Genomic DNA, 17,627 nt, shown 5'->3' with positions numbered 1-17,627 from the left:
TGTCCCCTAGAGCCCAGGCCTTCAGTATGAGGATCCAAAATGTCACTCCAGTACTGTCTCCTTCCGTCTTTGAATGGCCACCGGACTGCTTAGGCTGTGAATGCAGGACTCGCAGGAGTCTGAGAGACATGAGAGAAGCTGCAAGCCCCACAGCTGAACCCACTACAGCTGAGAATCTCTCCGAAGCATCCTGCCTCCCCTGCTGCTCAGGACTGGATCTCTCCTCAGCCTTCCTACTGTGCAAGCTCTCCAATAATCAGCATCCCTGGGAATGAGATGCTCGGCATTTCTTGAAAACTCACACCCTGAATTACAAGTCTACATATGGATGGAAAAGCCCATGTTTAAGCCTCAGTGGTGGAGGAGGGGGTTGTCTTATTATTAGGCTCCTTCCAGTCTTTCTACATACCTTTTGAATTTCAGTAAAAGACAAGATGCCTTATCTCAGAAAGAAATCTATTGAAGATTTTAAATTAGTTTTGCTTTTGAAATAGTAGTACCTTTATTCTGATTTTCCATGTCCGTTATAAAATGAAAAGGATCTTGGGACAGTTAGGAGGATAGTTAGATGCAGAAAATCCATTTCCTTAATTTATTGAAGTTTTTAATTTATGCACTTTTGAGTTGCTGCTATTTTTCAACTGAGATTTTACTCTGGGTCAGGTTCAATTACAAAATAGAAACTTCATAGTTTTGTATTAGATCACCTGGAAACACTGTTTTCTTCTAGTGTTCAAGTCCCCTTTTTTCGAAGGCATCCTTTGGAAAAAAATTACATCTAGTTTTTTGTGCCTTTTATTGCTTTGAAGACGAAAATCATGTAAAGTGTCCTTCCTTACAATCAACTGACAAATTGCAATTGAAAGTAAACAGTAGTTCACTTTCACAGATAGCTAAGGCTTTGGTTTGCACTTAAATCTATCTTTTTGCCTAGAAAATGGAGGGGCAACAATAAGGGGGCGAGGCCCAGGTTTGATACAACCCCTATAAACTGGTTCCTACCTCACACTGCAAGTGATATGTATATATAATACCTTTAAAATGAGAAAGGCAGCCTTTATTTCAGATTTTCTCATGAGAGGCCAAACAGCCAAGAGGCGTGTGGGAGAATGTCTACCTTACTCAGGGAGTCCTGAGCCAGCCAGCTGCACTTTTCACAAATTTTTTAGCAAACTGTCTGGCCTGGGTTTGTCTTATACTTCATGTCAGTGTTTTATTTATGAAGACTCTGTTTGTTTTCTGCCCTAGAATAAAACAAAGAGAATATTGTGTGATTAAAGAAGGGATTTTTAAAAACCTTTTATTATTGTTAATATTAAGATTTAGCAAGGATTTAAATGACTTAAAGGTAATATGTTTCATAACATTAAATATATTTAAAAACAGTTGCTCCTTTTTTGTCTTTTTTTTTTCTTAGTAATAACCAAGCTATAAATTAGTCTACCTTGAATCATATACAATCTTCCTTATTTTGATATAAGACTATTCTAAAACTGCAGCTCTGTCTGTTCATTCCCCATCCGAGGAACCGTTTGTCTTTAGCAGTGGCTGGAGCTTTAGAGATGTTTCAGCAAAGACAAGATGGGACATCTGCTTTTCTAAAATACTCAAAGGTGAATTTTGGTTATGTTAGCACTATGCAAATTTGAGAATTAATCTGAAGCTTCATCCAAGAACCCACCACCTTGCTTCCGGCCTTGGAAAAACTTATCCTTCTAATGTGGCATTCCTGGAAATTGGCTGTAGGGAAGTCTACGTAACTGATGTACCAATTCTCCTGAGATTTCCCAGGCAGATTTAAAGCATCGAGAAACATGCTCCATTGGTTCTGGTTATTCAAATCGGGTTGTTTGAGGCTTGCCCAATGCTAATTTTCAGCCTGGAGCACAAGTAGGAAAGAAATAAGAGGCTGATTGCACAAGGCCTAATCATGTGAGGAGGTCTGTTTGAATGACATCAATCCATCACCAGGATTCCTTATGTAAGTAAAGCTTGTAGAAACTCCAATTCCATGTTCCTGTCAACAAATTAGAAGAGCAGAGAGCCAAAAGTTATTATTTAACCCAATGAATATTTATCTGGCAACTCACAGCCTGCGTTAGAGATGCACGTGCATGGAAAAGCCGGCTCTTACTTTTGGAAATGCACATGTCAGCGTGGAATCAGCTTAGGTAATTGGTGCCCTTGTTTATCTGGATCAGGATTTTAAGGACATTGTTAACATGTTTTCTAGGAAGGTGTCACTTGCTAGAGCAGCCTTACGTGACAAGATCCTTCGGTCCACCCCATTGGGAAGTTGGAGTCCTTTTAAACATGCCAGCAAAGCACTCCTACACCGCGCGTTGTGCCAAAGAGAGGAGACGAAGCCTTGCCAGTCAGCACCTCGCTTCTGCAAGAGCTGATGGCATGCCAGACCTTATGGCAGGATGCTTGGAAACCCACTGAAGGATGCTGATGTGGATTTATGGTCATTTCTGCACCAGCCCGTGTGCTAAACTGAATTGTCTTGTTGGCCTTAGTACTTTCAAACAATACTTTTTTAGGGAGAAAACACTACATGGAGTTTTGTCTGCTAATTTGCCTACTAACTAAATAAATTGTGGAAAAAAATGCATCTCCCCAAATCCTCACTTTGGAGTCCCCATTAAGAAGATGAAATTGTGCTTGGATGTCAGGAAAATTAAAAAACTGAAAAAAAGAAAGTGCAAGTGGCTGGGATTTTCCCAGTAGATGGGAAGGAGATTTGCAGCTGTATCAGCTTCAGCTCCTTTTGAAAATACTGGCTTTAAACATGTATTCAATACCCGCATGCAGAATGAATCTACAGGAGTGCACATAAACTGAAGTCACAAGGATTTGGGGCGTCAATAGGCTCGAAGTCCAGCGGTGGTGGCATTCTCCTGACCACAGCCATGGACTGCTCAAGGCAAGTCAGTGACTGGCAGCCTTGCTTTGTACCTTTTGCCAATCTCAAAAGCTGTAGCTGACTTTAACATGGTACAAATATGGAGCTGAGATTTCTTTTAAAATTAGTTTATTTAACCAAATTCACTAATATTTTAGGATTATATGTATTTTTAGAAGAGGAAGCTACTGGGAAAAAGAAAAGTCAAATGGCTCCAGATGTTTCAACTTTTGCAGTCTCGGAGAGAAAAACCTGTGTTTTTTGATTTGGTACCATCAACCTAGAGGGCTCCTCAGTACACCTACTAATCGATGCATTTGGGAACCAGTTTCTTTGGCTTCTGGGGTAAAGACAATGTGTTCATTTTTATTTGCCAATTTATCTTAGAATGCCCATGTTCATGGTTCCACTGATGGTTAGTCTTTGCTTCATTACCGCTAAACTGTCAGGCGAGAATTAACTGGATGTTGCTGTTTCTCTGTTTAGGCAAAAGGCTTTTCAGTATCCACTGTTATATGCAAAATGTGTTTCATGTGAGATGACTGCGTATTGAAGTGACTGGTATCTTAAAAAATGCAATAACCAGGACAGAAAGATGCTATGTAGCAGATTTTTTTTTTAATTTTTATTTTTCACAATGCATTTGATTGGCAAGTTCTTAAAAATGAGAATTGTTAGTTTAACCTAACAAAATAAAATATTGAAAGAGGTTAATTTAAGAGGTTAATTAAAGAAAGAAACTACAAAATTAAAACATTAGCAAAGTGGAAAAACTGAAGTTGATATTTTCTGCTGTTATTAAACTTTCCTTCACTTTTTTTTCACCCTTTAATACCTGGGACTCCTGTTAATTCTATTCATCAGGTACCCGCACTGCTCTTTGAAATTACTTTATTGAAATAATGGAAGGAATTTTATGCTTGTATTTTCTGATTTTTATGTATTATGTGAAAAAGCTACAAAGCAAATACCAGCTTTAAATATCAGTTCCTTTACTGGTAAGAATTGCATTCATCATCCTGAAGAACTGAACTGCTTTCTGCCTTTATCCCATCTTTCAGTCCAGTATTTCAGGCTTCTAGTGGCCTCTAGTGGTTCTTTGAAACTTGCGCAGCCTGTCTTTAATTATTTCTGCGTGTCACAAATAAGCTGTGTAGCAGCCAAGTACTTTCACCCTGATCCTGCCAAAGCCCAGCCTGTGTTTGAACGGGACGAGGGTTGCCCAGCTTCTCCTAGTCTTCGTTGCTAATTACGTGCAAAAGCTGCGTGCATTGTTGGACTTGGGTGTAAATCTTGAGGAAGATGTGTAAGGTTGCTAGAATTCTGTTCGTTAGAGAGAAAAATGCTAAAATAATGCATTGGATGCTCACAGAGGACAAAATCTGGGTTGTCTTACCCCTAGAAGTTCCCCAAAACCCAATCAAGATAGAGAAAAAGCTTGTGGTGTTTTTTTTTCTCCTTGTGTACTGTAGGATGCAGATAGTTTTTTGGGTTTTTTTAAATTACAAATATTTTAAAATATAAGGTGACTGTGTACACTGTATGCAATGACATTTTTCAGTCATTGTGCAGCAGCATGAATCCCTCCCATGCTACCCAAGATGTGCTAATGGTATCAAGAAAGATTTAAACTCGTCTCACCTACCCCAGTGATGAAGGATAACGAAAGGGAAGGCTGGGTTTTAAGTTGAAGGGAGACTAAACTGCCTGATGGGAAGGCGGGCAGCGCTGGGATCTTCATCAGAGCTTGGGAAACAGGAGAGAAAATATTTCTAGGAGGTGATGTTAAGTTGGTGGTGGAGGCAGAGTGACCGCTGCTGCAGCTGTGCGTTGGGTTTTACCACTTCAGGGGAGTATGTTTCCGCAGGCTGATACACGGTGTTGGTATGTGATGTTGTACATTGGTTTTGACCACTTTTTCCCAAATCTGTGCTCCTCTGCGGCCTTGGATGCTCTCTAGCGGTTTGCAGCTTCGCTCCCTAGCCTCCTTTAATGACATTTTGCCGGTTTTTGAGGTAGGTGACATCTTGCCGGTGCTGCTCCCCTGCAGGACGTGGAGACAGCTACCTGAGCAGCAGGGCTCAGAAGCGCTCTTGGTCGTCTGAACTGGCAACGCTTGAGCCTAACGGGGATTTGGTTGTGGGTTTTATTTTTAACAACACGGTGGGGTTTTTTAATGGCTTATGAGTCTCCCGTTGGGCACTAACCACGCACACGCCACCCGCCGCCATGTCGCGCCGGGCTTAGGCTGCCCGACCCGGCCCGCCCCTGCCTCAGGGCGGGAGGAGGCGGACCGGGGCGGGCGGCCTTAGCCCGGCCCCTCATGTCGGCGCAGGCGGGGAAGCGCCGCGGCACCGGCGTTGCCGTTTCCCACCCCCTTCCTGCCTCTTCCCCCGTCGCCGCCGGCAGCGTTCGGGCCTTGATCGCGGCGCCAGGCCGCCGCGGTGGTGAGGGCGGGCGGCGGCGGGGCCGAGGAGGGGGGACCCTGGGGCGGGTGGCGGGGGAGGAGGCGAGCCCGGGGTAGGCCGGCCCGCCGGCTAGCCGTTCCCAGCGTCTCAGAGGCGCCCCGGCAGCCGGTGGGTCGAGGTGGGGGGCTGCAGCCGGTCTGGCTCTGTGGTACCCGGGTCGGGTTGGTTTCTGTCGCGGTTCCCCGCTGTAGATACGAGGTGTCGTTTTTCCCCCATAGCCTGGCTGGGCTAATGGTCGCCGGTGGGGCTGACCATCCTCTCTCTCTCTCTCCGCCGACTGAACAGGGAGCCTGCGTCGACTGGGATCCGCCTCTGGAAACCCTGGGTAGGTGGGATGAATCCAGGCCTCCCCGCCATCCCAGCTTGCTGATCAGCAAGTAATTAATACTGCTTCAGACAGTGCTGATTTGAAGGTAAGAAACACTGTGAAATGCCCCCCCTCTGCTGCTCTTCGTACCGTCTTAGTCCTTGGTAACATGTAGCTGCTCGGTTTGTCCCTGGGTTATGCCCCACAAGCAGCTGAGGCTTTAAAAAATGAAGGGCATTACTTCCACAATTAAATAGAAGCCTGGCATTAAAACTGATAGTGTTGCCTTTTAAAAGGAAACAGGTGAGTGCATAAACGTTGAGCATCTGGTGAGAACTAGGACATAATGTTAGAATGGCTCCCCTCCCCCCGCCAATATTACATGCCTTTCTTTGATTCAGTACCAGCTGAACTAAAATGAGAAGTATAACCTGGATGCAGGAATATGTTAACAAAACTTTGTACTAGAGGCACCTGACAATAGTACCACTAGGTCCCCTTTTGGAAGGAGGTGTTTTGCCGTACCTAATGGGTATGCTGGCAGCAGCTCAGCCCTGTAACGGAGAATGCAGGAGAAGAATGGGAATTGATAAATATATTGGAAGAACCACTGTCAAATGGGTCTGTGTGATACAGGTGGAGAAGGTTCTCTTATGGGTTGATCGCACATCCTCGTTGTTTACAAAACACCGGGAGGGCACCACTGAATGAGATGGATGTCAGCAACCACAGCAGAGGAAGTTGGGTGTTTTTTCCAGGGGTAGGTTTATCCTTAGTACCACAATTTGTTTATGCTGGGCAGTCCCAGAGTACCTGTGCTTTTTGTGGAGGGTGATCGTGGAGGAGCAGAACAGCTCGGGGATGATTACTTTTGGCTGTAATGAAATGGTGGTGGCTTACTTTGAGGGGAACATCCAGTCTTGTGTCCCAGGCAGTGGGTGAAATGAAGGCTTTTACCTATGCAGGGACTGAAGCTTGTGCCTCTCAGATGAGGTGTGTTGCTCTCTGGCTTGAGATCTAGATCCTGGGGTGATCTGATAACATTAGCATTGCTTATCTGCATCCCTTGTTATATAAGGGCACAGGTGACTGGTGGTATATGTTGCAGTGGAGGTGCCTCCTGTTGACTGTCTTGTGTGTTAGCTTACGTGTAGGAGTTAATATCCACCCTGTGGAAGACCTTAACTGGTGAGATTTGTGGCTTGCTTTCAATAACTCTGTCCCTTGCTATGTTACTTCAGCGCTTTCTAATTCAGCCTAAAAACTCAAAAGGACAAATCTAAGGTCAGAATGTTGTAGTCGTCAAGTTGTGACAGGCTGCAGGTGCCACATATCAGAAATGTTAAAATGTTTGCCCCATCTGAACAGTAAATAAGAGTTAACCTTTGTGCAGGATTGCCTTGAAAACTGTTTTAGGGTATATCTGCGCTCTCAGAGAAAAGACTTGTATGTCTGGGCCTTTACTTTCAATCTCATAGGAGAGGGAGTTGTCAGTCACATCTGGTTTCCAAGGCAGCTTGTAGGGAATTGAAATAAGATATGTACCTTCATAGTAGGGATGGGAACTGGTGTTCTGGGTCATACGTGGGGTATTTTACTTGTCCTGTGTTTGGTGGCAGTCACCTGCCAGGTCTAGGAAGCATCAATTCCCAGTCTGCATAACAAGAAACAAGCAGCCCAGTGGTAGTTTGTTCCAAATCCTAGTGCTTAGTTATCACTAAGGTAACTTAACAATGAAAAAAGTCTTTGCTAATGGCTGAAGGCCTTAGTAGCACAGATTATGGTTGTTTTTTTAAAATCCTATCGAACTGTTTAACTTGATGTCTTAGTTAAATGATGTATTAATTCAGATCTTTGGGTATTGATTTATTCAGCTAGCTAAAATAGGAACTTGTTTCCTAAGAGTTTTCAATTAACATAGAAATAACGCAGCATAAATAATTATTGCTAGTCATTCAGGGATCTTTGATCTTTCTTTTTTTTTTTTTTTTTTTAAATAAGCACCAATCAGGAAGATCCAAGTTAAATAGCTTGGAGCTGTTAATATAAAATGGAATTGTACTTTTAGTAAATCTAACTGTAGCAAATACAAGAAGGAAGTCTTGTGTCTCCTCAGTGGGGAAAGGAATATGGCTGTCTATTTTGAAATAATTTATTGAAGTATGGGGGTTCTTGTCTTCTGGCTCCTGCACATTTTAATTACTTAAATGCTGTGGTGTTCTATCAGCTTCTTAATGTTCAAAGTGATTCCTATGTAACATCATTTTCTTGTGTTTTTCAGTTCCTCTATTGAAGAATTGAGTGGGGTGGCCAACTGTGAAATTGCATCCAATGTAATCAGATTATTTCTTTTTGTAACCCTTCTAGTGTAAACAAATCACATTGCATCATGGCGGCAGACTCTATGGAAATTGATGATGCTTTGTATAGGTAAGAATATCTGATTTTTAAGCATTGCTCTTGACTTTTCAGCAACACTTAACATTTACACGCAGTTATGTGAAAGACAAGGCTTGTGTCTTCAATAGTTAATTCAGAAAACCTACTCTACTGAATAGGTTTTACAGTGATTTAAAATTAAAAGTTATTTCTGTTCTCTAAATCCTGGCACTGGAAAGGTCTGTACTAAGTGCATTTCACTATTTGGATTGTGAGTGCAAATATTACATTTGATACACATTTATTTACTGAAGCACTGTACAGTTCATGAATTTTATGTCCTCAGTTGCTTGTTGAATGGAGGGCTGTTAAACAGAACTGTGAACTCGTCACTAGTGACGCAGACTTACCTGCAGAACTTGGTATTGCGGATTAAAAACTGATTGGATGATAGAATAACTGATAATATTCGAATTTTTTCGTAAATGACTGGGAATTCTTGACTTGCGTTCATACACTCTTGACTTTATTGGTATTTTGTTTTGATCTGAATTTATCTTTGCTGTAGTCGCCAGAGGTATGTTCTTGGAGACACGGCAATGCAGAAGATGGCTCAGTCCCACGTATTCCTGAGTGGTATAGGTGGCCTTGGTGTGGAGATTGGTAAGTTAGCTAACATTTATTTAAGCAGACATAAGTGTATGCTAACATACTGTCTCAGAATACTTGTAAAGCTGATTTTAGATGTAGTAAGCATGTCCAAAGTATGCGAGTGAATCTATATGTGCCTGATGCATGTGAGTTACAGAGCAGGTGCAGGAACTTTTCTCTAGTAAGCTTTTTAGTAGAATAACATTGCAAATTTTACTTTAAAATGTGCTTTCATGGGCCAGATTGCTTTACCCAAAATCTTGTTTCTTGGGTGAAGGTTGAGGGTGGGTAATCTGAGTTATTCTTTTAGGCATCAGTATCAGTGAATATAATACAGGAACAGCTATAGCCTGAACTATCCCCATGTAGGAAATGAGGGGGGTGGGAGATAGGAAAACAGATGCAATGTGGTGAAAAAGGCATAAATGCCTTGGTGAAGAGACTCCCTTAACAGGTTCCCTTACTCTTTATGAGCAAGACTTGCCCTGACTCGTTCTTACCTGGTGTATTGCGCTTTCAGTTGGCTTTAATGGTACTCTGCACCAGATGCCAGAATAGAGTCTTGGAGTTTTGCAGTTTATTGTCATTAGTGTCTCCATAGTCACGCTTGTGGGATGGACAGCTGACAAATGACAAATATAGAGAGCCTTTTTAACCTTGCTCATGTTGTTCTGCTTTCAATGGTGCCGTAGAATGCTTGAGCCAAATGTAAAAGAGAACAAACCCTTAAGCTGTGAAGTTCTTAGCAATGACATACTGTTATTGTCCACCCACGTAACTATTCAATTACAGATTTGGAAGAAATCTGTAATAGTCCCTCTCTTTCTGTTTGTTTCTTTTTTTTTCTTTCAGCCAAAAATATAATTCTGGCTGGGGTAAAGGTAAGTAAGAGAGTTCTGTTGTTGGGTATTCTTGGGCGAGAAGGGGAGAAAGAGGGACAACACTACTAGCTAGCTAATCTTAAGTTTCTGAAACTGTCTTTCAGTAGAAGGATTGCAAAACATTTGAGGACCTGGGGGTGAAAACTTTTAATAATCTGCTTGTTCTAGCGGTATGGTCTGAGTCTCGTGGTAATGTCTACTGCACTCTGAAATACCTCATGTAATATTTTAGCCAGCTGCTGATCAGACATTGAATCCTTTTGTACAAGAGTGGTCTCTCCTAAAAGGAGTGGTATAAACTCAAAAGCCAAACTATTCAAAATATGTTATCCTATTCTGTCATCCATCAGAAGCCTTTTGTGTAGACATTAGAATGGTTGGGTGCAGCTGTTTTTGTGCTGCTGGGATTAATTTTATCAGAGCAGCCTTTTAAAACTCATTCTTCCACTCAAAGAAAACCAAACTTGTTTTTAGTTTTGAGAGTCCATTAATTTACAGATTGCAATTGGCCATTAATCACAGTGTGGCAAAAATAATCGTCGGTATTTAAAGGCTCTCATCAGTGCAAGCTTGGAGGAAGATGCTTAATGAAGTACATATTGGAGGTTGGAGGAGCTTGTTCTTATACATGGTACAACTAAATCTTCTGCAGTGCTTGTCCTCCAGCATTTCATGTGGGGCTTGATCTATCCTTTGGGGTGCTATGACCATGTACACTTCTGCCAGTAAATGCTTTTTGCTGAACTTTCTTAGGCTCTTACGGTTCACGACACCAGGCAGTGCACAAAATGGGATTTGGGGATCAACTTCTTCATCCATGAAGATGATATTACCAGTCAAAGGAACAGGTTCGTGAAGTCTTTGAAGTTAGGGAGGACTGAATTTGACCGGGAGTAACAGTTTCATCAGTGGCAAAAATAACAGTTCATCGTCCTGGTGGTGCTAATACGTATCAAACACTCGTTAAACCCTTTCTCTGCAGTTACTGGCTTTGAGTGTGTCGTGGTTTTGGCCAAATTGGCCAGTGGCTGACAACAGATGCTCCCCCCAACCTCTCGTACACAGAGAGGAGGAGGAGAGATAGAGATTTACAAGTTTAGAAGAAACTAAACTACTTTAATGAAACATTAATAATAAAATAAAAAGGAAAATAATGAAATAGATACAGTGTATATACAAAACCGTATTAAGCTCCCAGGATAACATCACCATCAGGCACTGGGGAAGTCCCAGACTGGACACAGTGATGGATGGGAACTGGATTCCACAGATCAAGTCAGGAAGCCGCGGATCGGGATCAAAGGCAGATGAACAGACAGGGTCCTCCTCAGATGTTGGCCATTGAAGGGAGAGAGTTGCCTCTTTGATCCCTCAGCATTTATACTGGGCATGGGGCAAATGGGATGGAATACCCCTGTTGGTCAATTTTTGGTCACCTGTCCTGTCCACTCCTCTGTCGGGACCCCTCTACGCTTTTCTGCTTCTGACCCTCCAATGGGGCAAATAACAAAATTAGCTGACCTTGGTTGTTACAGCAATAAATGTAAGCAAGAGCCTCTCTGTATACCATTCCTTGGCACAAACTGTAAACATCGCTCTTATCCCTCTGAAAACAAACCATTTTCAACACAACATGCTGTTAATTTCAGAGAATTAGAAGAGGCCTAGCTAAGAAGTAAAATTACTGAACAGAAGCTTGGTTCAATTTTACCTCAAACCAGGGCAGTGCAGTGCCCAAGTAGATATTGGGGGAAGTCTAGGTTGATACTGGCTTTCTGTCTGAGTCAAACATTTCACTTCTTGCAGTTGGGAGCTTGTAAAGTTAATAGTGGGGGCCAGGGTGCGTTTCTTCCTTGGGCTTTCTCAGACACCTATGCGAGACTAGAAAACAGCATGACACCAGAGCATCAGTGAGTCCTGTTGTATATTGGACAGAGCTGTTTTCCTCAGATCTGCTAGGAATTTAAGTGTGAATAAATGAGTTGGTGGTTATTGCCTGGGTTGTTTTTTTTTTTTGCCTGGAGACACCTGTAGGGAATGTGTGGTATGAAATTTTGTATTGAAAATACCATTTTGTAGATGCATAAAAAAAGACTTGCTGTTTGAAACTTAAAAGTTGCTGTTCTTTCAGGGCTGAGGCCACACTTCATCGTATTGCAGAACTCAATCCATATGTCCATGTAGCAGCATCAACTGTGCCACTAGATGAAACCACAGATCTGTCTTTTCTAAAGCAGTACCAGGTATGTCACTCTTAAAGCAGTTTTATGTGGTATTTTGCTCAGAGCAAACAACTTGGATTTTTTTTTTATATAAGTAAATAAAATTAAAAAAAACTTTGAAGTACATTTTGAGATGATGTAAAGAAAGAAGTAGGTCTTGTATTTGAACTAATGAAATGGTCATGCTTGTTTGTTTTTTTTTTTTTACAGGGGTGGTTTTGTATTCCTACCATTTTCTTATGACACTTATTATGGAATTCACTATGACAATAAGTGATATAGCCGTACAGGTTTTTTTTGCTGTTCAGAGGTGAAACTGTGACTTTTTTTTGTAGCTATGTAGCACAGACGTTCTGTATGTATTTTGTCTGCTGTATTCCAGGCAGTAGAAATTCAGGCTATATAATTAGAAAGATCACTTATGTATGTATCTAATGAAACGTAAGCTCCTCTGTGGTGGAGTGAGGATGTTTTCAGTTGTTCAGTCAGCTGTCTCCTCCCTGTGTGCATGGCTCAGGCTGAGTTGGGAACTTTTACTGTGTGGTTATCAGTTATACCCAAGCTCACCAAGTTTCTGAATGTCCCAGCTATAATAAGCTATGTATAACTGAATGGGATGCAGTGCATGTGCCTTGTAACCCAATACTATCCTAAACTTTAAAAGAATGCTTGCAGAAACTGTATGTCTGCAATTTGATGAGCACCAGTACTTGAAGCTTGTGCAGACTTCTTGGTATGCTCTGATGAGCATCACTTGTGTTTGTTTTGCTAACTTTAGTCTTAAAATTCAAGATCTACATTTTCTCTGAGATTATCCATAACCGTTTTGTAAGTATTCTAATTAGGTTTTGAGTTTCGCAGCTGCAGTAAAAAAAAAAAAAAAAAAGCGGGAATTTGCTGTTCCTGTTCTTGCTCATCTTCTTTCCAGAACTTGTGGAACAGTAACTTGTCTGTTCTGATGTGTAATGAGAAAACTGACTCAAGACTGCTTTCTCTGTTTATGTGTGGGGGAGAGGAATCAGGACACCTGAGTAACTTACTGTTAGTACTACTTTTTCCATAGCCTGAAGATGTTGATTGCTTCCAGTGTCTTAGATTTATTTCTGTTCTTGTTCGCAGTGTGTCATATTGACTGAAGTAAGTCTGTTGCTGCAGAAGAAGATTAATGACTTCTGTCACGCTCAGCAGCCACCTATTAAGGTAATGTAAAAAATTAAGCACATGAATAATCTGTACAATGAGCATTCTGGACCTCCGGCATGTTCCACCCAGAAATGGAGAAAGCTGGTTATGAAGTATATAGTTCTATGCAGAGAGCATGTTGATGGATCAGTATGAGATTTTGGGAGTACGATGCTGCTACTCTGTACGTACGTCTGCTGTTATTTGGATATCAGTCCAGATAACCGTAGCTTTGTTTTTAAAAAAAAAGAAAAAACAACACAAAACCAAAAACAAACCACAAGAAGTTCTGTTAAAGAAATAGTTTTCCCTGTTAACTCATAATTGTCCTGAAAGAGCGTGCTGAGACCGAATGTAACAGTAGTAGAAATGGCAGTATTTCACTATTTCACTGCATATTGGTGTGATTCCTGTGTTTTGTGTTCGGGTTTCTGAAGTGCTTATGCAGGTTCAAAGTCTGTCATGAATGCTGTGCTATGTAGTCAGTGGCCTGGGTGCACGTGAAAAGTTTCTGCTGTAGAAGTTAAACCTGCTAGCCTTGGACAAGGTTGAATGTGAGAGGTCATTCCTTTGGCTTGTGCTGTTTTAGGGATACTCATGATTTTTACATTCTGTTGTAGTTTATCAGTGCAGATGTATATGGAATGTGTTCACGATTGTTTTGTGACTTCGGTGATGAATTTGAAGTGCTGGATACAACGGGAGAGGAGCCAAAGGAGATCTTCATTTCAAATATAACACAAGTAAGGAATAGAAGTCATTGTGCTGCTTTAATTTTTTTTATAATGATTCGTTATTGGCCATGTGACCAGGCAGAGTGTTTCACTTCAGCAGCCTGCTAAGCAGTTGAAAATTGGCTCTATAGCAGAGGCAAACAAAGTTCATTCTTGTGTCAGTGATAAGGTGCTAACATTGTAGAGCATACTGATGCCTCCTGGTCACTGCGTACAATGTAACAGCACAATATTGAGTCGTCTTTTTTGAGAGTGAGAGAGAAACAAACCAGGAGATACACAGAGAATAGGACATAGCCTTGGTGTGGCAATAGGTTAAGCCTTTTCGGGAAGCCTTGAAATAGGCATGAAAATAGCCCCTTTTTATGAGAAACTGCAGCACATATAGAGGAGGACTACTGGCATGATCAAGGGGAGTGAGAGCCTGCTTTGAAAAGAAATTTCAGTGTTTGTTTTAACCTACTAAAGCAGAGGTGACAAGAAGAGGATATTATTGCTAATACTTCCAGTGCAGAATGTCCAGATATCCATTTGATCTTGCATTGTTGTTTTATAAATGGAAACAACTTTATCTCCTTCTTTCAACTCTGGAAGTCCAGATCCAGACTATAGCCTCACAGCGTCTTCTGTCATATCTCCAGTTTAGATGTAATAATAACCCAACTGGAAGGGGTTGTATAGCAAGTTAGGTTTGATATGAATTAAAGCTCACAATATGATGATTTGGGTAGCCTGTTCTTTGATATCTTTAAAAGGTAATGGGTGATTGATTGTTCTTATTAATTACATAAAGAGTACACAGTTATGTTTCATGGCTTGTGCTGATTGCCTGCCAAGTCAAGGAATGAATATATATCTGTGTGTCTGTATATCCTGTGATTCATAATCTGATACTTGAGTTTAGTTGTATCTTGCTTCCACTCTTTGAAGTGTAAAACTGACTGGAATTACAAGTCAATACCAAAAAACACCATGAAGAGGCTGTTCTTGTCCTGTGGACAGGGTTGAGGTGGCATTCTGTCCCTAAATCAGAGAACAATTTTCTGTGGTCAAACTCATTTGCCATTCTCCGTGCCACAGGGAATAATGTAGTCCACAGTAATTAAGTTTCATGCTACTTAACTGAAATCTTTCTAATATTGGAAGCTCAAGAAGGGATAGCAGGAGGCTTTATAGGCCAGGCTTGCTTGCAAGTCCACTGCGTTACAGCCTGAGCTGCACCATAAGGTCTTGATGAGACATCTTCTGACTGCAGAGGGGTCTCTGTGTGCATGGGAGGTTGGCATGGCATCCTGTAGCATGATGAGATGTTGTCTGAGTTGTCTGCAAGTGCAAGCTTGGTTGTTTGTGATCTGCTTGAGGCTGTGGTTTTCCTGTATTTAAGGACGTCCAGCTTTGTAAGCTTCCTAACTTTTAAGAATGAGTTTGGGGTGTCCTTTTTAAGATTAGATGGAAAGGAAGCATGGAGTAATAAGGACCATTCACAAGATTTTATTTCTTAATGTCTCTAAAAATTTCTTTGTACAGGTAGTCTATTTCAGGTTTGAGAAAAGGAAATAAATTTGCTACTACTTCAGAACAGAACAATGAATTTGACTGCTAAGAACTAACAAATGCAGTTTGCTAACATGCTGAGAACTGTAAGAGGTAAAAAGGAAAGTGTCTGTGTCATGAAAACACTGTTAAATTGAAAAACCAACAGAATTGAAAAAGTTATAGGTAACTCCCTTGTTATGGCAGAACTGAGGTGCTAAAAGTATTAGAGGCTGCAGTTGCAATAGCCAAAATGCTATCTGTCTACGATGAAGCATGACTCCTTTACCCAAGACACTTTCCTCCTTGCTAACTTTGCCATTTTCACTTTCAGTCAAATCCTGGTATTGTCACTTGCCTTGAAAATCATCCACACAGGCTTGAGACAGGACAGTTCTTAACCTTTCGGGAAGTTAATGGAATGTCATGCTTAAATGGATCCACACACCAAATAACAGGTAAACTGGGTAAACTGTTGCTTACTTATTTGCAAGGTTTTTATTTTTTGGCCTGTTTTAGCCACTGTAGTGTTAGTTACTGTAGCCAGAGGACTGCTTGGTTGTGCAGACCTCCAGTGAGCTTGCACAAAAAAAAGGCTTTCTGGTGCACTGATCTTCCTTGTGTTGCCTTGACTCCGTTTCCATTTAGTGAAGTCTTTCCAAACTGATCTTGCTGTGTAAGGAGCAATGGAAACTCTCAGCTAGTGGAAACAAGTTGGCTGCCTCTGAGGTTACCGTCATTAGTTTGCTGACAAACCTGTTTTGTTTTTTTAAGGGTCCAGTAATGCCTGTGCTTCTGTCATGGTTTTGGACTAAATTACCACCACTTTGTAACTGTTTGCCTTATAGTTTTTTGGGTGACAATTTAAGTGTACAGCGGTGCATTGACATCACTTTGTTTCTAAGCATGCTTTTGAAGGGGTTCTCGTGATTATGTTTACCCTGCTGTGGTCTGCATCATGCATGTTCCAAGACCTACTGCTTGGTTCCTTTCGGTGCTAGGGAATTGCCCAGTTCCTAGATCTGAGTGCCTATTTTTCTGGAGCAGAAGAGAGAATGGGGGTTGGTTGGTTGTTTTCAAGTATTTTGTGCTTTGAGGGAAATACAGTACCTTTTGAAACACGTGGTTGAGTCTGTTCTCTCTGAACCCTTTTGTTTTGCTAGTGCTGATGCCGTTCAGTTCCTTCCTCTTAATCAGCCCAGGTTTTGGTTTCAGTTTTCCATGAATTAACAATGTGACTTAAATGCCCCAGCTGCCCTTTTTGATTGTCTGTTGTTCTAGTCACGGGGCTAAAATCCTACTCTGAGCAATATACTGGACACTGCTGTGCACAGTCTAAATAAAACTGAGAGCGATTTCATTTTTCTTACAGAGCTGTGGTCATCAGAATTCTTGTTAAATATGCTACCCCTTTAAAAAGCTTATTTCATAACAGATCATGTGAAACTAATACTTTAGCCCAGAAACCGGCAGAGAGGGACAATCCTGTTACGAGGATCAGCTGTGTTTATGCTTTCAAAGCAAGGTTGCACACTACAAAATTACAGCGCAAAAAGCATTGGCAAAACATGAGTTTATTGTACGCAGAATTGCAGTATCCAATGACACTTTTAATTATTCTAACTAATTATTAATTAATTAGTCACTGTTTATTCTCGTCACTTTACAGTGGTGTCACCTTATTCCTTCAGCATTGGCAATACGTCGGATATGGAGCCTTACTTACATGGAGGCATAGCTGTCCAAGTGAAGACGCCCAAGACGTTTTACTTTGTAAGTGTGTGCTTGGCATTACCAGGTTCTTAAGTGTTAATGGTCTGAGCACTGGAAGCGGAGTTCAGCAGATACATGATTTCATTACCCCTAATTTGGGTTCACACTAATTCTGTTGGGTAGGAATGGCAAAACTGATTTAGTAAACCATAGAGAATAGGAAAGATTTCAAAGTTGCCTGCTGATATAGAGGGGAAAAAAAAATATGGGCATCCTACCCCTGTACTTATGGGGACTCCATGAACGTCTATGAATGTGGTTTCTTGGTGGCCTTCTGAGAAGAAGGAACAGTTGGATAAGAGGAGTTGCAAGCTGCATTGTGCTGCGTGCTTTTCTGGGTCCGCAGAAAGTAGATCTTGACTGCCCTCAAACCTTCTGAAAAGCTGGGAGTGAGGACCAGCTGCTTCTGATAGGAGAATACACAGCTCAGTATCTTGTCTCTCTGAAGGGGTATCTTCCTGTTCTTCCTGAGTGCGGAAGTTCCACAAGCAAACAGCCAGTTGTGTATGAAATCTTTGGTAGCCAACCTCAAAGCAGTTTAAGTGATGGGTCTTGCCACTAGGATGTGAACTACCTCTCTGATTATTTTTGA

The 17,627-nt window shown here is 41.5% G+C and overlaps 1 protein-coding gene across 1 annotated transcript in view; it reads left to right on the top strand.

The window, feature by feature from the left end:
• The first annotated feature begins 5,180 nt into the window (after positions 1-5,180).
• The window catches only part of UBA6 (ubiquitin like modifier activating enzyme 6), a 30,726-nt gene continuing 18,279 nt past the window's right edge, over positions 5,181-17,627 (top strand). The window contains exons 1-11 of the mRNA XM_074589302.1: positions 5,181-5,352; positions 5,659-5,786; positions 8,048-8,110; positions 8,628-8,722; positions 9,563-9,591; positions 10,345-10,439; positions 11,723-11,834; positions 12,933-13,013; positions 13,616-13,738; positions 15,597-15,720; positions 16,932-17,035. Coding sequence (XP_074445403.1) covers positions 8,070-8,110; positions 8,628-8,722; positions 9,563-9,591; positions 10,345-10,439; positions 11,723-11,834; positions 12,933-13,013; positions 13,616-13,738; positions 15,597-15,720; positions 16,932-17,035 — 804 coding nt within the window. The 5' untranslated portion in view covers positions 5,181-5,352; positions 5,659-5,786; positions 8,048-8,069. The remainder of the gene's footprint in view (positions 5,353-5,658; positions 5,787-8,047; positions 8,111-8,627; positions 8,723-9,562; positions 9,592-10,344; positions 10,440-11,722; positions 11,835-12,932; positions 13,014-13,615; positions 13,739-15,596; positions 15,721-16,931; positions 17,036-17,627) is intronic.

This window comes from Larus michahellis, chromosome 5 (assembly GCF_964199755.1).
Source record: "Larus michahellis chromosome 5, bLarMic1.1, whole genome shotgun sequence".
NCBI classification, from domain to species: domain Eukaryota; kingdom Metazoa; phylum Chordata; class Aves; order Charadriiformes; family Laridae; genus Larus; species Larus michahellis.
The sequence above is the reverse complement of the archived record's forward strand: the minus strand, read 5'-3'. Positions and strand labels throughout refer to the sequence as shown.